The sequence below is a fragment of the Lates calcarifer genome, unplaced genomic scaffold (genome assembly GCF_001640805.2).
Source record: "Lates calcarifer isolate ASB-BC8 unplaced genomic scaffold, TLL_Latcal_v3 _unitig_4509_quiver_412, whole genome shotgun sequence".
NCBI classification, from domain to species: domain Eukaryota; kingdom Metazoa; phylum Chordata; class Actinopteri; family Centropomidae; genus Lates; species Lates calcarifer.
The window spans coordinates 43,456-66,611 of record NW_026116942.1 but is presented as its reverse complement, the minus strand read 5'-3'; the positions used below and the strand labels follow the sequence as shown (position 1 = coordinate 66,611).

At 37.2% G+C, this 23,156-nt stretch overlaps 1 protein-coding gene across 1 annotated transcript in view; it reads right to left on the bottom strand.

Annotated features, from left to right (window-relative positions):
• Positions 1-23,156, bottom strand: part of hlcs (holocarboxylase synthetase (biotin-(proprionyl-CoA-carboxylase (ATP-hydrolysing)) ligase)) — a 48,217-nt gene that overhangs the window by 10,582 nt on the left and 14,479 nt on the right. The window contains exon 6 of the mRNA XM_018700887.2: positions 16,028-16,308. Within this exon, the coding sequence (XP_018556403.1) occupies positions 16,028-16,308 (281 nt within the window). The remainder of the gene's footprint in view (positions 1-16,027; positions 16,309-23,156) is intronic.

The following is a 23,156-nucleotide window of genomic DNA, read 5'->3' as shown; positions in this document are numbered from 1 at the left end:
CCACTAGTGGTAAATAGATAGAAGATGCTGACGCATTTTATTCTGTTGGCCTCCAAGTCCAAGCGGATAAGGACATCGTACATGTCGAAGCTAACACCTCCAATCTCCAATCTCGTTGTACTTTTAGTATAATGACAATAAAGGGCATTCTATTCATTCTATTCTATGTACAGAAGACTAAGCATAATAATCACATGACCAGAGCTCCGACTGCGTAGTCCCATCCATAGAATATACACAAACACTGTACATTTCTCATGATCCCTGGTTTCTGGGACCAAACGTACTGTCTTTGTAACAAAAGTATGCAAACCTCTGCTTGTAATTCTGGATATTTTTAGTTCATACAGTTGTGCACATAAGTTTACATACCCTGGCAGCACTCATGGGTAGTGATTGGGTGAAGCCATTTATTATCAAACAATTGTGTTTACTCTTTATAAATCATAATGACAACAGAAACTACCCAAATGACCAAGATCAAAAGTTTACATACCCTAGTTCTTAACCGTCCTGTTGCCCTTTGTATTCCGTATACTTTTTTCTTCTTACTATTATTCAAAAACAAAAGATAACCGCTTCAGAATCACAAATGTCATGCACAACAACAAATCCTACTACACGCACACGCACACACGAAGGCACATTGTCGGCCACAGGGTTTCTTTGACCCAGAGGACAACACAAGGGTTAATACCGTGTATTGCCCCCTTTAACATCAATGACAGCTTGAACTCTTTTGTGGTAGTTGTGGATGATGCAATTTATTTTCTCAGATGGTAAAGCTGCCCATTCTTCTTGACAAAAAGCCTCCAGTTCCTGTAAATTATTGGGCTGTCTTGCATGAACTGCATGTTTGAGATCTCCCCAGAGTGGCTCAATGATATTGAGGTCAGGAGACTGAGATGGCCACTCCAGAATCTTCACTTTTTTCTGCTGTAGCCAATGACAGGTTGACTTGGCCTTGTGTTTTGGATCATTGTCATGTTGGAATGTCCAAGTACATCACATGCGCAGTTCCCTGGCTGATGAATGCAAATTTTCCTCCAGTATTTTCTGATAACATGCTGCATTCATTTTGCCATCAATTTTGACCAAGTTCCCTGTGCCTTTGTAGCTCACACATCCAAATCAGCGAAACCACCTCTGTGTTTCACAGTAACCTTTCATCAGAGGACTTGTTAACTCTCCAAATGTAACGTCTATGGTTGTGGCCAAAAAGTTACATTTTGGTCTCATCACTCCAAATAACTTTGTTCCAGATGTTTTGAGGCTTGTCTCTGTGCTATGTGCTAATATGTAAAAACAATCTGACCCTGTCAGTGGCAAAATCAAGCATTTTAGTGGATGTATTTTGACATGGATTACACTGCAGTAGTTGTTCGTGGTTGCTGGGTATACTGTTCTTGCTCAATAGTAGATTGATTCAAAAGATTTTAGATTCTTTTTATTTTAAAATGCAGCTGTAATGCCATGATCATCCTGCAAGGTTGCACTTATTACACAGTGTGTCAGTAATTGAAAAGCTGATTTGAGAGCTGAGGGCTGTCACTACCAAAACCCACTAGAGAAAAATGTTTGCTCATTTTCTCATCTCCAAATGTAATTAAAACTGATTCAGTGATCCAATGGCAACTGCCTGCTATTGGTGTTTGTGAACAAAGACTGCTGGGCTGCCAAAGCAAGAGAGCAGACCTTTTCTGCCATTGTGATGCAAAGCTGGTCAGTGATAAACCAGCTTAAGTGCAGTTCCAGTGTGAGAGTGCCCTAACTCTGGCCAGAAAGAGCTCCGTAAGTTGATAAACAGTTCTTAGACTTTTCTAAGAGCTGTTTCTCAGAGAGATAGATTGATAGCTCAATCTAGATTCTGAACATGACAAATTTTGATGTGAAAAGCTCGTAACTTTGTATTCCAGACTCAATGAGTTTGTCGGTGATTAATATAATTGATTAAAAACTTACAGGATAAGTTTACCATTTTTCTTGTAGGTTTTAAAATGACAGACAGGTGCTCATATGTACTGAAACAGTTCATGGTTGCTGTAATCATTCTTTCTGTTCATACTGGTCATGAAAAACATCCCTTCCTAATGTCCTTATAATGATGAGAAAATCCACAGACCTCTATATTCAAAAACTGATCTGAGGCTAGGCTTAAGCCATCCGAGTTAGAGAAATCAAAAGGATATCTTCAAAAGTTGCAGCCTTTACAATATTCCCTCTTTTTGTTACTAGCCTCCCACTGCAGCCTAACATGGAACACTCCTTGGAAAGGGGGAATTTTTATTAAAATTATCCACCTCCATATTGGAAAAGCACCATATCGAAGTCTGTGAGGACCTCCATCAACAGACCCGGGGATGACCCAACCTTAATGTCAAGGATTATCACCTGTGATGAGAGCTGGGTGTATGGCTACAACTCGGCCATGACCCAGAGACCAAAAAGCAGTCTTTGACTGAAGGAGTGTCAGGTCAGGAGCATGATCAAAAGCATGTGTGGGTACATGCCTCTTCACAAATCTTGTATGTTTGGGCTAAACTGTAATCACTCTCTATTTTTCTTTCTATTAATGTGATGCAGTCATGTCAACATGGAGCAGAATCTCAAAGTAATGTTTCCAAAATTCCTAAAGGAATCTATACCAAAAAGAATGATTGCTGTTCCTAATAAAATGTAAACTTGAAGGCCATTTTTAAAGGTTTATTTTAAATGCCAGACTTAATGTTTAACTTTATTTGTGCCCTTTTTTTGTGGCCATTACTGAGTTAAAAGAAAACCCTCAGTCACACTCCACTCAAGTTGTGTACTGCTGATGGGTCTGCAGAGGAAGGATCCACAAATTGTTGCAAATACCAGCATTTTAATCATATCATTTTCTCATGAGGTAGTTGCATGGTAGTTGCATCAGCTCTCTCAGAGCAGGTCAAGATGAGGTGCTGCCAGATGTAGATTCTGGGCTGCCTCTCTGGGACTGGAACAAACCGGATAGGAGCCCACTCAAAGATTATAGCCACGGTTACATTTAGCTGAAATCTTTTTGGTTGAGAGGACAAAACACGTTTCGAGTGGTGGTCAAATTTGTGTCCACAATATTCTACAACTGTAAAGATGTTCAGTAAACAAACTACAATACATATACGCATAGTAGCAGAAAATTACAAATATCGATTATCGTTTTTTTTTCCAAACATTGAAATAAACACTACTGACATGCTTTATTTTTCACAAGCTATGTTATCCAAATACGGAGATGATTCAGAACAATGAAATTCATAAATCTAAATTATTGATGTAATGGTAAATGGTAAGTTGACTGTGCTTTTCTAGTCATTTAGACCACTAAAAGCACTTTACACTGTGGGTCATATTCATTCATTTGTACAATGCTTGTTCTATGTATATAGAGCGCTCTAACACATGCACACACCAATGGTTTGCATTTTGCACAAAGCATACTTTAGCATGCAGACTGGAGCTGGGGATCAAACTATTGATGTGTTGATCATGTCCTATACGATATAGATCAGTTTAACTTTGAGGCCTATGCAAACGAAATTTCGTTCTGCATACACTTGCTGCATACTGAATGACAATAAAAGTCTGTCTAAGTCTAACTATGAAATTCAGTGGTGTTAAACAGTGATGATTCTTTTATTAACAATTATAAACAATCTTTGGTCAAGTACAGACACTGGATTGCAGAGAGCACACCCTCTAGACAACAGCCAAGTTTAATTTTGGCCTGTCATCAAGTTAGTCATGGAATTGATATTAATTAGGGACAGCTGATAAGACCTTCAGCAGCGGCATTTGTTATTCTAACTGGTGAAAGCAATGATCAGTGCTTGTTTAAAATGATAAAAATGCTACCTGATCAACTATATTTGCAAATAAAAATGTGTCTTCAAGAGTGAAAATCACTTGTTAATGTATATAAATGCTGCCTCTGTATATTAGCAGTTGACTTGTTATTTTTAATGATATATTTTATTTATCATTAAAAATAACATACACAGTAACCTAGTGCATTACTAAAATTTTTACGCTTAGGGAGAGAAAAAAAAAACTCAAAGAAAATCCTAACTCAAACTATATTAGTGTGGCTGCTGAATAACAGATGTTGCGCTTCTGAAACATTTTCAGTGGACAATGAAACCATGACTGAACCTGACAGAACACAGCACAGCTGGAACATAGTAGAGCCAAATGCTATGTTCATCTGGCTTTAAACTCAACATTTTTCACATTCTCACAATCTAATTTTCACAGGCATGAGTGAAATGCTCATACTGTAGAGCCCTGCCTGAAATAATTATGGGTAATAATTTCTCACTGCACAGAAAAGTCTGTTTCATTTCAAAAGCCCCCTGCTCGTACAGCGTTGTGGACAAAGACATGTTTCATTGGTAGTGTTTTCCACTGCAGGAGCACTCCACTTTTTTTTTCCAAAAGAGATTTAGCTATTGAATGACAGTAGATTACACTTTCATTTCATTATCTCCATATATGCAGAAGACTGTAACATGCCTCAAAATTAATTCATGTTTTGAATAAAAAAAGTGTAGCACTCTTTGACATGCTTTGCTTTGCTATTTTTTTGTCAGTGAGTTTAATCAAGGCCAGTTATGCTTAACTGATTCACTGGTTATCATAGTGGTTGGTGATTAATTTTCAGGTGATCAACTAATTTAATCTACTACTTGTATCTTTAGTTGGAGTTGGTTTGTAGTAATGTGAAAGAAAAAATAAAAAGTCAGGTTATTTGAGAAAGAGTGATCAAAACCACACAGACTGAGTAAATGTGGACCCTCTGTGGTGCTATTCTCAGATCCATTTCATTGTCATCTTCTCATTACAAGAAGACCAGAACAAGAACATACAAGGTATCATATCTGACAGATAGAGGAGGCATTGTGACAAAAGGAAAAGCATCAGCCTCTAAATCCCTGCTCAGGACTCTTTGATTTAATGGACAAGTAACCCACAGGGGTCATCCTTCCAGATACTGCATGTCAGGAGGATAAATGCACACCTACCGAGTCATCTGTGAGAGACTAAAGATGGCAGAGGATCAGTGATCATGAGCTATAGGTATGTGACCGTCTTTCTCACACACTTAGACCCATACACAGCAACAATCAGACAAACATCACCAAGCAAAAAGAAAATGTGGCTCTGCTTTCCTCAAAGCACCCTTGTAAGCTGCCAAAAGCATGGACCATATTTCCTAATATACACATTATCAAACTACCTAAATGGGTGTATTTGATGTGTTCAGTTAAGATACTATTTTTCTGAAAGCCTTTTATCTCCCCTACCATTCTCCTTCAAAACCCCTCACTTCCCAGATTAAAATACCTCAGATTAAAAGATTATTTTTTGCCATCGATGATTTTTGAAACAGGATTTGCTGTGCATAAGTGTGTTTGCATTGATCATTCAGCAGCATCAAAAGGTTGATCAATACATAACGACCAGCTAATCTGTAAATGTGATTAATTGAGCTAATCCTGTTTACTGAGGAAGAGCAGAAATTATCATTTCCAAATAGCACTATTGTAACTGATCAATAAGAGATGGCTTCTCCATTACCAAGGGGCAGCTGAGGCACAAATGAATGACCTTGTTTTGCCAACTGCTTGTATGGATGGTCTGTCTGCCTGGTCAGACAGAGATCCTAGACAACAATATAAGATCAGCAATTAGACTGAAAAACCAAATGTCCCCTTCTTATTGAGGTCCTGCTGTTTAAGTCTAACAGCAGACATACTGGAAGGCTGAAACTATGCATTTCTCTGCCCTGCTAGCATGCCGATGCATTAACACTGATCACTGAGGTTGCAAATTTCACAACAGTCTAAACAAAGTAAATTTTCACTATGCCAGACACATGAAAAAACTGCACAAATATATAAATATTTAATCGTCTATCTATAACCATCAGGAGATATTTATGGACATCAGCAATTACCAGACGTAGTGGTGAAACCTACAGAGGGTACAAATACATCCTCTAAATAACAAAAACATCTACGCAATACAGTTCAACAGCCCTATAAACTACATCCCCTAAAATTATCATAAAGTTGAATTAGCACCTTTCTCAAACTAATCATAATCATGAAGGAAGGATTTATTATTTAGACTGTTGCATTAGATTGCACTACTTTCAGCTAGGTGTATCTAATAAACTTGAGTATATATCCCTCTTACTCAAGAGCTCCAGTGAGATAAGTAGTCATTAGTAAAAACCAGCTCTTCTTAATAACTCAATGAGCCAATGCTGTTTATAGGCTATGGGCAATATGGTAGCAGGTGTTTCAGCAGTAGCTCCTTGAATTCATTTTTCTTTTTTTCTTTAACTGTTGAGTACAAATAAGTTTTTAAGAGGGCTTGTATCAGCCTGTAAAAATGTAGCTGTTTGCTTGCGCGGGATCAAAAGTTCTGAACAGATTTGATCAGTTTTCCCTCCTCATAATAAATGTAGTCTCTCTTTGAACATATTAAAATGCTTCTTGGCAGGTTTGTATAGTCTTGATTAAGCTGTAATGAAAACCCTTGGACCCCGCATGACTTCCCCATGTTGGTGACTCCAAAGCAGTGAAGGGCTAAGGGCTCTGGAGTACAACATACCTTCCACCGAACATAAAAAGTTAATGTCAAACACTGCACCATATGTTCCCCAGAATTAGAAATGAAGACATTTAGGCATCTGCTTACAATCTTTTATAATTGCAGGTGGAGCATGCAAGGCCAATTGAGCCAATTAGATTTTTATGGCTAAACCTGTTGCGATGGTTGTGAGGGCTTCATTTTCTCTACACCAAACCCCCCTGTATGAACTGTGGTTTGTATTTTTAACAGGAAACAGGAGTCTAATTCCATACAGTCTCAGTTTGGATATTGGATTGCTTGTCAAAATAAGCAGAGAATGCCAGAGCTTTTGCCAAAAATTGGAACAGCCTTAAGAAGAAGAGCCCCTTGTTAAGGTTATTTTTCTATTTAGATTAGTTTTAGTATGAGGATGTTGCACTGCAGTAACTGTGCACTATTCTGTTTTTCTGATCATGCTCCTAATTCTGATTGTTTTAATTTCAAAAATAATAAAAACTTAGTCATAGAATTTGCAATTATATAATACTGTAAGAAACTGATGGAGTTTAAAAAACTGGGTAAATGCCAAAAATACTTTCCGCATGTGGGGATGGCATTGAAAACGAAAGGAAAATAATGACAATTACATTTCAATGCATTGCTGTTTCTTCTATGAATCTCCTTCTTTTAGGAAAAATAAGATATATGGTAATAAATAAATAAGATGTAAATAATATTCAAATAAGAGTTTTTAAAAAAGAATACAAATGTAAAAGTGGGCCTTTGGGTTTTCATGTCTAAGCCTGAAGTTGACAAGTGGGAAGTGTTGCTCCAGGCACAGGGATCAAGTTTAGCAGAGCAGGAAAAGAATCGTTATGCTCTCAAGACCAGTTAAGTGGCGTTAGAAAAAAAAAAAAAAAAAAAACACAAAAAAACTAAAGTCTCTCATTCCAACCTTTTCACAAATAGACACTTCCACACTGTTAACTGTTCTTAACTAAACACCAACAGCTTGTTTCTAACTCACACACACTCGTCAGGAAAAAATTTGAATCAACTACTGTATAAGGAAAATACTGACTGATAACAGCAGATGCTTTTCAAGAATTTTGAGGAAATGTTGATAATCTAAGTAACCTAAGTAAGAATTTGTGTTGTTAAATGTTTCTTCACACACAAATCCACACAAACAAGTTTCTTTGATCATCATTCTGTTTGCAAAATAGCAAAATGGATAAAGACTGGGATAATTTATAATAGCCTATATTATATCTTATTTACCACATTCAGTGTTAAACATGGAAATGCAACATACAGAAGATAGAGTGGGGTAACTATCTCTTCAATATGATCTCTTCCAGATATCTAAATATCCATTTTAAATCATTAATATATTATTATTATTATTGTGAAAGACAGAAAACTGCATAAAGTAACCACAACATATATATGTAGTATGTGTTATGTGTCACACATAAGTGAGCACAATGCCAACGTGCACGTATTTATACAACGAGGTGGGGGAATAGCTTAAAACGACCATAGAAATTATATATAGGGTCATTTATGTTTGCCTTCTCGTGTGTGTCTTAATTCCCTGGGAGATTTTGACACAAGATGTACTCTGTGAAATGTGTGGTAGGGTCCCCATACTAACCTCAGTCAGCTGTATGCAGTATAAAAAGTGCAAGTTGTGGTTGTTACATTCCACTATGAATATTACAGGAACCATGTGAAATTTCAACAGTGGCACACATAACAGCTGCAATCAAAATTCAATACAGGAGAAAATCGGGTTTTGTCATGTCATTGTATTCACGAGAAAGCCAGAAAAACAGCATGTCTTGTGTCTTGAGTCTGGAATTACCTGTGTAGAACTATGTGTGCATGTTGTTTATTACTGCATTTGATTGAGTACTTAAATATTGGTCACGTTGAATACTGTTTTTACTGACATGAAATTCTAGGTGTTTTCAAGTAGTACCAGTATGATATTAAAATAATTATTTTTTTTTGTTTTGGACACACTGTTTATTTTTTTGTCTTACACACCGGAGAAAAATTCAAAACTAAAATGCTGCCTAAATTACAGCATCTGTACAAGCACTAAATAAGAGTGTAAGACCATTTAAATCACAAATCAACATATTAGCAAATAAGAAACTGAGCAAACATTCTATCATGGCTTTCATGCTTTACCAAGCACTGACCTAGTAGCGTGCACAAACGTCTGCACTTACTACAATTAGCTTAATTAATTATTTTTTTAACTTCTTCTCACTTAAAAGATCATTAAAGAATCAAAGAAAAAACGTGGTAGTAGGTGGATTTTGTTACTGCTGGATAGTCAGGGTAGCTGTGTCCCCTTGTTTTCAGTCTTTAAATACATTGTATTTAGAAAGTATTCAGACCCCTTAACTTTTTTCACATTTTGATATGTTGCAGTTTTATGGTAAAATCTAAAACTTTTTTACTTTTAACCTTTTTTTTTAATTTTTGCATGAGGCTGCAACAGAACAAAATGTGAAAAAAATTGAAGGGGTCTGAATATTTTCTGAATACACTGTTAGTAAAAGTAAGTAAATATGTGATTTCCCAAAATGACAAACTGTTCCTTTAATAACAAATCATTTACACTGGAACTGCACTAAAATGCCTTGTGGTGGATACATGACAGGAACCTCACTATATCTAAAAGGCTGCTGGTTGTGAAGCACCTCACTACAAAGCATTGAGATTCTAGTTTGCTGTGACCTTGGGGGAACACTATTTCAGTACAGGCCATTATTGGCTGTTCCCAGCCAAACAAAGCAGTAATACCCTGAACAAACACATAGTCTGCTGGCCACTGAGCCTCAGCTTCAAGCCTCTGCACTCAAGCGGCTAAACCTGTGTTTACAGGAGTTCCTCAGTTTCAGGCACTGCTGACCTGCAGGCACTTTGCTTTCAAACCAATTCCCTCTTTGCCTATTATAATCTATCTCAGTGCTTTAATTATCTTCCAGATATGAGAAAAGCCCTGTCAATCTCATTTCAAGACACTCTAATCACTGACTAATCTGATATTTTATCATCTGTTTGACTGTTACATAACCCTATTTTTCAAGACAACAAAAAACAACTTTGCAATATTGTAATTCTAATTACTCTACTAATTGCATATAAATAGTCATGCCTTTTACAATAGCTGTGACTATATTTGCTGCTACGCAGAAAACATAACTCTGCTATAGACTGCTATATCAGATGCCAGAAAGACACGCACGTTAAAGCCAAGCATAGGTCTTCACACCTCTGAAACCCCTGACTCTGCAATTTACTGGTTTGTGCACTGTACACAAATGACCTTGAATTAATTATTATTATGAATTAATTAACTTATTACTAATACAGACCTTCCTTAGTGTAGCTTTTTATTTGTTCCTATTTTTATTCATTTATATTTTACAGTGTTTTTACTCTTCCTAAGTCTGTATTGTAAGTCTGCCTCATTTTTTATATGGTGCTCTTTGTGACATTCTGCTCTTGAAAGGTGCTATAGATAAACACTTACTAGAGGGTGTTAAACCTGGACCACTGTCATGTGACATTATGATATCAGGAGTCAATAATGTCAATATATAGGTCAGTTTAAAATATTTATTTACAGTGTCAGTATGAAAAAGTGTCTGCTTACTTCTCATACCTAAAGATATTACCTAATTTAATTTATCATTCAACAGTAAAGCATTTGACATGACTGACCTTTTTTCTTAAAAAAAAAAAAGGTTTTGTATAAGAAAAAATACTTCCGGTGTGTATACCAAAACTCGGGTATCAGGCATTGGTCAAGCTAGAGCTGTATAAAACGAGGACATTTTTGTTTGTTCAACTGGGAAACATGTGGAGGAAGTATTCAAATCTTTTACTGAAGTCTCCATGCCATAGTGTAAAATATACTATATTACAAGTCAAAGTCTTACATTCTAAATTTCAATTAGGAACCGAAACAGTAGAGTTGTACCATATCATATTGTTCACGATAATACCAGTACAAATTTTTACATGAAAAAAAGTTCCATATCACACTATCATTGACATAGCAGCGTGATGAAATGTTGGCACATTTGCATACCGTAGGGCACAATCTAGTCTTCCACTCACCACAACAATGGCGGGAAGCCAGAGCAGTTCATCAGCCTCTGATGACAAATTGGTCCCTAAAAGGGGAGCTATGTCTGTTGTGTGGAAGTAGGGTTTTCTCTAAGTGCTGGCTGTCAGCTGCATGGCTGGACATTAAAACATTTTCAGCTGTCTACTTTCTCACTGTTTCAAGTCACATCACCTTATGACTTTATACTTATGACATTATAACTATAGTCTTAAACTGGCTTTTTGTCATTGGTTGTCTGGATCTTTAGTAACCAGAGAAACAAGCTGGGGAAAACAGCTCCTCTCAATGTCCCATGCCCGCCCAAGAGCATCATAGAGTACATCAATTTTTAATGTGAAACTGTTTTATTCAGTTTTTACCTATTTATATTTACCAATTTTTGTGTTACCAATTTTTATCACTTGGTCCACTTGTTTTGGAGAGGAGGAGACCCATGTGGATAATTTGGCTCCCAGTAAAAACCTCTTGAACTTCAGGAATCTTGACCTAAAAACAAGCTGAGCTAATGTAGCGGCAGCTCAGCTAACAGCCTGTGTCCACTGAAAAGCACCAGAAAAACGTGAAACTAACATGAAACAACTTTATCCAATGCTTTTCTCCAGTTTTAATTATCAGGTCTGTTAATTTCGGAAAGGATACCTCTGAGGATAATCCCAGTAAAAACTTCCTGAAGTATGACCACTGAAGGAAATTTAACCTACAAATGAAATGCAGTGAGTTGTATGAGTTGTTTAACAATGCAATCAAGCTGACTACTTCTGTCACCCCACTGAACACTGTATGCAGTTATGGAAAACTCTGGAGTGGTTTTGGCTAAGAAGTCAGACATCCAGCAAGCCACAACTTGCTGCAAGGTTTGCAAAAAAACAGTCACAACTAAAGGTGGCAAGGCAACCAAATTGTTTCACCACCTGAAGCAAAACCATAGCATGATGAAGAGTCTATCTGTTGTAATTGATGATCTGCAGTTTAAAAGTATTTTGTCATCATCTTGAATATTGTTACTGCAATTTATCCTGAAATATTGCGTTATTATTTTAAAGCCATATAGCTCACCCCTATGAAAGCCCATGAAAACTCAAAATGTACATATATTCTTTAGATTAAAAAACAATCAACAGTGTAAAATGGACATCCTCTGTAATGTAGAACTAAATCAGAACAGTATGAAGCTTCTATCTTTATCATTTTTTCCAAAGAAAACTCGGACAATGTATTTCAAATTTTCATCAATGAATAAAATGTGATAGTCTATAGAAGATTTGATATAATTTGATAGATGAATGAACTGATTAACTCATTTTTATTGCAGTCTTATTCACAAGATCTGCATGCATCTGTAGATAATAATGTGTAATTGTAAGTGTCTTCTATCATCCAAATCTATCTCTTCTTTAGAAGCTGACTTAGCTGTTTGACACGTTCCACTAATAAGCAGAAAAATTAGATGAGAGGAATCAACTGAACAGCTGAGATAAACATGGAGGCAGAACATCAGAGATGTGAAAAAGTAATCTAATTTTAAACCTCTCAGGTGTAAAGACTGCTGACAGGGATGCCTGCACAATTAATGTTTTAACTGCTCAAGCTAAGCCAAGACAGTTAACAGTATTTTAATGAACATGTCTCCATTTTAAGCTCTGCATTGGGGAGCACAGGAAACTGCAATAATACCAAGTGACAGTAAATTAGTGCCAAGTCTATTGTATTTCAGCCTTGCTTAAACATAATCTTATTTATTCATAATTTATAATGTGAATATACATTTTGTTTCACTATATTCTATTCTATTCAGATCACTGAGAAACTGGAGATATGGGTGTCCACACGAAACGCATGATAAAAATGACAATATCAGTTCTCTACAACTGGACAAGTTTGTACACTAACACTAGACCAAAGCAAAGAATGAGTAAGTGAATCCCTTTGAAATATCAGCAATTCTGATTTTTCTGTCAATTTCAACTAGTAACACACAAATCACTCTATTGTTCTTGCTCATAGTGTATACATCATACAAACACCTGCCAACCCGAGGGCGCACAGACACAACGCAAGTCTCAGGGTGACAGCAGTAAAGAGACTGGCTAACATTGCACCAAAGTTGGAATATTTCTGTTTGAAAAAAAAAAAAACAGGACAAATTCCAACTTTGTGTAAAAGTGCCACTTAGTGGCCAATATGCAACAAGTTTTGTACAGAACCTCAGTGTCATACAGCAAACAAGTTTTGTGTTAATCAAAAAGACCAATGTAAGGTTAAGACATCACTGTGTTAAACTTGCAGCTTTTTGGAGTTTCAAAAATCTTACAATAACTGATTTTGGAACAACAGTGCCACCCAGGGGATGACTGACGCCACATTTTGCACAAAGCCTCAGTGGGGCATGAGAAACTGCTGGACCAATGTTCATGTTACTAGTAATTGTTGTCAAGATATGCAACAATTCCTGTTTTCCTACAGGAAGTTTTCCACAAGAAATATTGTCTGTGTAACTTTTCTTTAAAACTGAACATATTAAGTTAGATCATTAGCTTCCATACATTCTATGTACCATGTTTTGTGAAGACTGGACACACAGACCTGTTTCAAAAAAGTTCCAAAAAAAAATTATAGCCAGAAATGGGTGTGACCAACACCAAATTCAGCTTAATTCCTGTTTTGCATGAGTGGCCCTCAGTCCCATCTGACTATCCTCACTTTTGGCCCAGAGTACAGGTCAAACTCCAAATACTAGATTCTGAGATGCAGGATTTTAGTTACAAATATATTTCCAAGCCCTAGTTTGAATTGATTCAAGTTAAAAAGCTGAAAAAACTTCTCAATGTCCATAGAGGACATTATAAAACTGTGCAGAGTACTAGTAATCATGACTATAAAACAGATTTTCATGTGCAAAAATGGTGTACCCCTTTTATTCAGCTAGAGTACATCTACAAGCTAATTGAGTATTATCCAACAAAACATTTGCAACAGTATGTGGATAGTATATGAAAAATGTGTGGAAACACACAGAGAACAAAATGTTTTACTGCCATATGGTACAGTACTAAAACATCAGTGAGCACCAAGAAAAAATGCAAAATACAACTTGTTCTCAGTTAGCTCCCACTAGCATTCCTCTAAAGCTGTTTACAACTGTCAGTTCTACCAAAAACATTGTTTTTTCCTGAAAATATTTGGTATGATACGGCATAATGAATACTTAATGAGCGCAAAAGCTTGAAGAAATAAAACAGGAATTCCTTAATAATAACATTAATCAAGGCTGCTCCAGTGGGACATCTGGAAACTCAAACATTAGCAGGGAAATCAAACTGCAGCAAGAAGTCTGGGGGTAAGATGGCCTACTCATTCACCCAGCTTTAGTTTTTGTATAACCTTAATGACAACACTGTCTGTTCCAATCAGCTCAGTGCTGCTCCACAATCCATTTTTCAAACTTTATGACAGTTTTAATTGCTCCCACCTGCTGCCTGATCGACCTGCTCAAGAGCCACTTTTACTCACATGTGTGGATGCAGACAAAGAAGTCTATTAGGTGCAACTTGACTTTGCTGCAGTGAAGTCACTAAGGCATTAAATTAGTTCCAGCCTGCCTGCCCTCCCACCCCAGTGTGCACACACACACACATAGTTGCACATAGAAGTGTGTTAAGTGCCAAATGCTGGATTCATTGTATGATTTTTATGCTGTATTGGTATCTTTCCTTCATATGGCTGGTGTTTTTCTAACTCACTCTCACTCACACACACACACACACACACACTCACTCAGTGTAAAGGGGCTTTGTTGGATGGGTAAAGGAGGTTTAGCTTAGTGCTGGAAAAGTAGTATGCATCACCTCACCTTCTTCTTATAAACAAAGTTTCTGTTTACATCCATTGTTACTCACCAAGATGACATTGTGTACAGCCTTAGGTCTATCAAACACGTTGTGTAGTTTTCCTTCCTTGTACGCATTTGCAAAGCTAATCTTTCGAAAAAATTGAAATACAATTGAAATACACATTCTTTCTAAGTTTACTGGCTTAGGGGACACTGGGACTACTCCACAGTTTAATCAAGACAAGTCCTGTCAGAGCACTGAGGAAATACTAGGATCGAACACAAGAATGCACAATAGTTATAGCCTTAATTATAGAAGATGATATATATATATGTTTTTTTAAAACAATTTTTGAGTGTAGTAACAAAACTAAAAGATATGTTACTGGCATAAACCGCAAACAGAAAAAATATCAACAAAATGTTTACAGTATAAGTGGTCTTTTGTCAGTGTGTGGAGATTTGGCTCAGCTGAAGTTAGATTCCTGACCTGAATTATTATTGCAGTCTGACCCTGGTGCATACATACATACATACATACAGTACATTAGTAAAACCAAAACATGAATGTCATGAATGAATGAATGAACGAATTAATGTGAAAGGCACTGTGTAAGATTGCAGTCGGTTAGCCTGCGCACTAGGGCTGAATGATTTATTGAATTTTAACCAAAACTGTAATTTGAACTAATGTGATTTGCAAACCACAAGACTGTGATTATTTTATTTTTCTGACACAAGTCGTTACACTTTTTTAGTTGCCTCACAGTTCACACACAGAAGAGAGTGAGCCAGCTAACATTAAGTTAGATTTGTATTTGCATTTTGTATTTTCTATCAGGACAAATCCCATAGAGTTTTTATGAGCCGTGTCTGTTTCTACTAGACTGTGCCTGTCAGTCTCCTGTCATTCCCTCAATGTATCAGCATTTGAAAAATCACTACAGGCAGCAGTTTGACCAATGTCAAGTTGGCCAAGGCAAGGAAACATACTGCTACTGTTTGTTTTGTGAGAATTGCTCCATGGTTCATTATGTGTATGTTCTATGACATTTTTGTTAGAATGAATACATTTTGGATTTGTATATTTTTATTCTCATCCTAAGATGGTGCATAGAGCAGTTACTATTTTAATGATCTCTTAAAAGCTAATGCTCCATCAAGTTTTACATGTATATAGTGAATCCTGAATCCTGAAGCTTGATAGTCAATAATTAGATCATAAATCAAACTGCACTCGCAATACCTGTCAGAAAAATTGCAATTAGATAGTTTCCCAAAATCATTCAGCCCTACTGTGCACATTACAGCAGTCACAACTGTTGCAGTTTTGCTTGCTGTGATGTGCTTCTTTTGATCACAAAGTCATAATTTTGTCTATAACAACACTCTGCTGTCAGCATCAGTATGTATTTCAAACATTAAACACTCAGAGGAACATGTGTTACCCTTCTAACAGATCCATGGTAGATGTGACGATCTCTGCGTACAGCAGGGTATGCCCCAGTAGGCTGGTTTTCAGGTTCTTGCTGTAGGTCTCCATACTGAACTGCGCCGAGCTCTGAGACTCTGAAGAGTCAGTGACCAGGGCCAGAGAGCCGTCAGGCAGCAAAGGACCATCCTGGAGCTCAGAGAAGGACACCATCCTGAGGGAGGGCTTGGACAATGAGAGGAGGCCATTTTGATCTACTTGTGTCTCCAGCCACTTCAGGAAGCTGGCCTTGGCTTTCTTTGTGGAGGACAGAGAAGCACAGAAGGACAAGAACACCATCATTTGTTTCTAGCTATTAAACATGGTAGCCATTTCTCTACATACACACGGTCTATAGTCAAGTCCACACAGTAACTGTCTAATATGTTACTGAATTACCACCAGACACACTGCCTCTTAGCAAGGTTTTGAATTGCTTTTGCATTACAATATACAGTCATGGTCAAAAGTATTGGCATCCCTGAATTTCAAGTGCATACTTCAGGATATCTTCAGAGACACATGCAAATTAACCAGTGTCCACAGTTACTGGAAAAAAGCTTTCATATTGTGACATCAAAAATGCAGGTATACCCTGGACACAGTTATTGGCTCCTCACTTGTATATGGGCAACAATGACAGCCTGTAAACATGTCTTGCAGCCATCTTGTTGCACTTGTCAGTTTCTGCCACTCTTCCATTATGCATTCAAGCGCTTGTAAGTTTGCATGAGTCCTTATGCAAAGACAGATTTCAGCTCTCTCTAAAGGTTTTCAATTGGATTTAGGTAAGAACTCATTGCTGGTCAGTTTAAAATAGTACATCTTTTCCTTTGCAACCATGCTTTTGTGCTGCTGAAAGACACTAAGCCTTTGCCTCAAACCTAGTTTTCTGACACTGGGTAATTTTTCTGTAAAATGCCTTTGTAATCTTCTGATTTCATCATTACTTTGATAAATTCAGCACCCCCAGTACCAGAAGCAGCATAGCACTTCCACAATGCTTTCACTGTTAGCTAGGGTATTACTTTCCTTATGGGCTTAATTTCATCGCCTCTTAACAAAGTGATGCACTGCATTACTAAACAACTCATTAAAAGACCATAGCCAATAACGTGTTTGTCTGTTTGTCAATGTGTTATCTTGGTCAGCTCCAAGCCTATTCGTGGCTCACTGGTGAATATGATATGTCTGGGTTTTCATATCAGGTACTTTCTCTCATTCTCATTTTAGAGACATTTCATATTTAGAATTAGCTATCCAAAATAAGAATTGATATAATTGTGACAGATTTCTGTGTGAAATAATTATGCTGAATGAGTTAATCAGTGTGGATGGTTAATCAGCGAAATGTAATCAGTGTGCTCTATTCATGTTATCTGTCATTAAGGTGTCTCTCTTGTGTCCCTACACACACCGAAAATGCTGTAGTATTGTGTTTCATTACTGTTCTTTCTATGGAGAATATATCATTTTGATATGGACTTCCTTCACCTCTCTTTTAAAGTTTTACTTTAATCTTTCATTGCTTTCATTGTTTATAATTGTATGTATGTGATATAATGGGAAGCACTGTATTATGCAATTCTGTCTGAAGTGTTATATAGGAATAAAAGTTGATTTAATTCAATTTAATTTGATTTGACATTAAGTCATACTCACAAGATGTAACAGGATATGATTTGTCGAGAGGATGATACTGACATTTCACAGATGGATCATAAACTCTGTTTAGATGAGCCAGTTTTTTCAACAAACCCTAAGACATGATTCGCTGAGCATGACACATTGGTCCCTGTGTCCAACATCTTCTCATACAAGCCAAGGATTGTTACTGTATGCAACAGAACCAGTACAACAATGGCTATACAGATAACTAGCCTGACAGACCTCACTGACTGAATGTATTGTATTCCAGAAGATTTCTATTGAGATTTGCAATCGCAACTAAATTTCAGTTTGCTCAGTGTTCATTTTTAGACTTAGTCTTAGTACTGAGATCAAAGGTCCGTGTGAATTTTTGTCATATTTACTCAACTTCATCAAATAAACACCATATTCTAGTTTTACATAATGAAAATACTTCACATATTAGTTTAATTTTGTGTGAGCAAATAGGAGCGTTTTAGTCCAACTATACAAACTGCTCTAAAGTTAGAACCCACCTTTTGTGACTAAAGAAGAAACTGGCCACAAACTGCGAGCTTACCATTTAAAAAAATGTGTGTATCGTCTGATGACGAATTAAGTACTAATCAATACATCAAGAGGAGAGACACATTTAATTTGACATGAAGCCAATAAAAGACAAAACTATTGAAAAAATACAAAATCATTAATGAGAAATTCAGTCTCACAAATGACCCAAGATTACTCAAAAGGGTCTTCTGAGGGTGAGTTTATCACTAAATGATCACATACTTACTATTAGGGATGAGCATTTTAATTACTTTTTGAGGTTGATTAATCAAGCCAATTTAAGTTGATTAGTCAAGTCATGTCATAATTAATTCTCCACCCAAAGCAAAATAATAATATGTCGTCATGTCATGTTTTTTGCACTGTAGTGTACAGATGCACTAACTTTACCTCCCAAGCTCCACTTGTCAAGAAAGCACCTCAGACTAGTTCTCAGCAGTGTGTTTCTGATCTGTGCTGAGAGTCTAAAGCACAGAACCTGAAATGTTCCAGTCACCGTGGAGTTAATGGCAGGTGACAGTAACCAAAAAAATCCAATGTGAGAGCTGTCCATGCATCAGTTGTTATTGCTTCTTTCTTGGCTTCCATCAGATTCTTTTTCAGAGCTGTATCTGCATATTGTCTGAAATCATTTAAGTCACCAAAGCTATTTGTTATTTGTTCCTGTTGTTTGCGGTCACATGAGCGTAGACACTATAAATCCAGTGTTTTCTGTAAGCATTGGCTGTCGGCCAGACGGATGGGCATTTTCACCTGATTACTTTCTGAATGTTTCAAGTCACATCACTGTCACTTTATATAATGTTACAACTCTACTGTTAAACCAGATGAGGACTTTTGTCATCAGATCTTCAGTTATCAGAGAAACAAGCTGCTCTCAATGTGCTGTGGCTGAGTCGTTGAGACACATTGTTTTTTTAAATATGAAAGTGCTTTATTCAATGAGGCCTTGGTGGATAATTCAGCCCCAAGTAAAAACCTCCTGAACAATGAACACTGAAGGAATCCTCACCTAAAAACAAGTTGATCGTCCAGAAAAGTGAGCTAACGTCAGCCCGCAGGCCCTTATTAAACAGATTTTGAACCTGAAATTACTAGTAGTAACTCCATTAATCAAGCACTTTTTACATGCACCACATATTCACAATGGCAGCATGGAGGTGCAGTGGTTAGCACTGTTGCCTCCCAGCAAGAATTTTCAGGGTTCGAGACCCGGTTAAGAAGAATAACATCTAGTAACAACACACTCCAACAAGCTTTGACACATGACAATCCTATGTATTTCTCTGAACAAATCCTAAAAATTGAACTCTGGCAAATCCTTTCCAGTCCTGATTCTATTTAACTCAAAGACTTAATTTCCAGACAAAGGGAAATCGTGTGCCACCTCATGCCAGGGAACTGAACTGAGCACTGATGGAAGTCGGCCACACTGATCACAAGGAGGTGCTAAAGGAGGTCCTGCTACTGAACGAAATAACAGCGTCTCAACCTCCCAGTTGTAACAGTGGTGTGAACCCTACACAACCTCTTATTAACAATGAAAAATTTTTTAATTTTTATTATTTACTTCATTAACTAAAAAGTAGAAAACATTAACAATGTGGCATGTGCAAAAGTCTGAGCATCTTACAAAGTCGGTACTTAGTACCTCCCCTTTTGGCAGCGTGCAAACAGTTTTTGTAGCAGCTAATTGTCCTATTTTTGATCTAAATTTTCCACTCAATCTTATTTGAGATGAACCCACAAAGTTTCAATAATTTTCACATCAGGGGACTGTCAGGGCCATTCCAAAAGCTTTAGGATTTTGAAGTCCTTGGATCATTGTCCTGTTGTAGGAGACTAGCCTCATTCCAGTTTCACTTTCTTGACTATCAGCATGATATTTGCACCCAGAATTTGCTGATATTTGGTGGAATCCATACTGGCTTCTATCCATGCAATGTTTCCTGTACCACTGGCTGCCACACAATCCCAAAGCAGAATATTTCCACCCCATGGTAAGCAGTTGTTAAAGGGATGGTTACTAAGTACTGAGCTGGTAAGGTGCTCAAATGTAGTTTATCCATATGGAATGTATACTGCACAACAAATGTTCTTATGTATTTGAGGTCACGGTGCATATAAACCAATCAGCCACAATATCAAAACCACTGACAGTTGAAGTGAATAACATCATCATTTCGTGACAATACAATGTTCTGCTGGGAAACACTGGGTCCTGACATTCATCTGGATGTTACTTTGACACATACCACCACCTAAACATTGTTGTAGACCAAGCACATCCTTCTCATGGAAACAGCACTCCCCAGTGACAGGGGCCTCCCCCAGCAGGACAACACTCTCATCAAACCAGAATCATTGCTCAGAAATGTCTTGAGGAACACAACAAAGAGCCCAAGGTGATGACCTAGCCTCCAGACTCCTCAGATCTCACTCTGATCCAGCATCCATACCTGTTAGTGGTTTTAATGTTGTGGCTGATCAGTGTATATCTTGGGATGACAGATCTAATCACTTTTACTTTTATAATGATGTCCCTCCTTAGTTGTTTTACATGTTTATTATGGATATTAGTATCACATACATAACTTAAACATTTCTCATGTTGAGGATTTTCAAACTTTGGTTATTTGATCAGAGTGGGACATTTTATAGTGTAAAAATAAAGTTGTCAGTGCTCTCTGGTGGACAAACTATGTAATCGAGACAGTGTTTCTACATTATCTCAAACATACACTGATATATTTCCACTGAAATTTCTTGTTATTTATCAGACAGATATATATATATGTCAATATATACATGTTAAGTTATAAGTTTCTGGCATTGTTCCTGTTTTTGTCTCTCTTTTTTTCCTTGCTTAAAGAATGTAATGTGGCACAGATAAGCGTTTTTTAGATTCTGTGTGCCAAAAATACTGTTACAGCTGTATGATACAGTCCTGGTTAGATTGCTTATATCTGGCATACAAATGAGAGGGAATCTAGAAAATTCTACTTATGCAGCTTCCAACCTGATGAGAGCATAGACTAATAACTGAGAACAAGTACTAATGAAAACCTCCACTGTCATACTTATCCTTGTCCAACCAACCTTGTCTCTCATCAACTTCTCCAAAACTTAATGACTGAATAAAAGCTACTTGAGGCAAGCATAGTACATTAGGATTAAAGAAGCCATTCTGCAGACATGGTTAGGGACAGAGCTAGCAGCTCTCCCCCTCAATCTACACAACAATCTGGAAACGATTCTGAAACCCCCAGTTCCATTAGCCTGCTGCTTGTTGGTACAAAGTGGCTGGGGCAACAGGGTCAAAGATCACACAGTAATCCAAATATACAACAATGAATACAAAAACAGCTGCACGGTTGCTACCACTAATATAAATGTAAGATTTTTTTATGAGAGCGCCAGGCTCTGTGCTGAAACAGAACCCACTTCATTGACACAAGTGGAAGGATCAGTTTCTGAGAATGTGATCAGAGGGGCTTTGAGGAATGACTTGGGTCCTTGCTTTCTGCTTCTCAGCAACCTAGAGTTCCAACTCCTCCTAGTGGTTGTTCTTGTACATGTGTTGCTGAAACACAGTCTTCCTGTTCCATGATGACCACACAATTCATGATAAACTCTCTCAATCTTGTGTGACAATGCAAAAGTAATGTTGCTATTGTCATATTTTACACATCCATACAAATATTTTACACAGGAAATGTCAGCAAAATAAGAACCATCTCTCACAGAGTTTGACACTAAAAGTCTGTCATATTTGTGTGGTGAAGGGAGAAAGTTTTGCTGTGCTCACTTTAAATCTGTTTATTATCTGGACATACTGTATACGACCAGGGTTTTGTGATATCACTTAAATCAACGGCAGCCTCCAAAAATTACCATAAATTTAAATAAACACCTCTATAAAACAATTTCAACAAATCTGAACATTACAACCCTCACAAAGGTAGGATTTATTGCGGGACTGCTGTATTGCACTGCTTTAGTTTTAGCTAGGTGTACCTAATACACTGCTTCATGAGTATATATTATACATGCACACTTTCGATGACTTTTTATAATCATTTCAAAAATATTCTTATGGCTTTTTAATTAGTCTGCCTTCCATGGTCATAGCCGCAAGATATAATGAACTTCAGTGTTTTCCAAAAATCAAACCACATGGTACCCAAACTGAGGAGTACTCACTGTGGAAAGTCATGATGATGGTTGATCAAAGACTGATTTACTGCCCTCGCATGTTTGTACTGGCCTTCTGTCACAGACCTGCTGTAACCCCACTGCTCATATATGCTCATATATCTGCATACATTTAGGACACCAAATTGTTTCCATGTGTAGTATGTAGAATATCTGACATACAATCTGGTGCTCGCTGCATGTGTGTGAGTGACTGGATGAATGATTAGATGATGGATAATGGATGGAGCCAGCTCTCAGTTTGGGTTTGGGAGGCAGACACCCTCTCTACATTTAAGATTAAGCTAAAAAACTTTCCTTTGCATTGAATTTCTCTCCTCTCAACCCAACCAGTCAAGGTAGACATCCACCCACCCCAAGTTCTGCTAAAGGTTTCTTCCTGTTAAAAGGGATTTTTTCCTCTCCACTGTTGCCAAGTCCTTATTGTGGGAACAATTGGGTTTCAGTCTGTAATATTGTAAGGTCTAGACCTTATTCTGTTAAGTGCCTTGACATAATGTACATTGTGATTTGGTGTTATACAAGTAAAGGTGAATTGAATTAATTGAACCGATTTATGATGAAGGAACTGCTATTTGTTTTCAAATGGGGAAGAATGTCTGCAAAAATGTAAAGATACCACTAGACATTTGATTTTCATCCTCAGAATTAAGTGGATTTTTACATTCTTACTAACAACAATAAACTGTCAG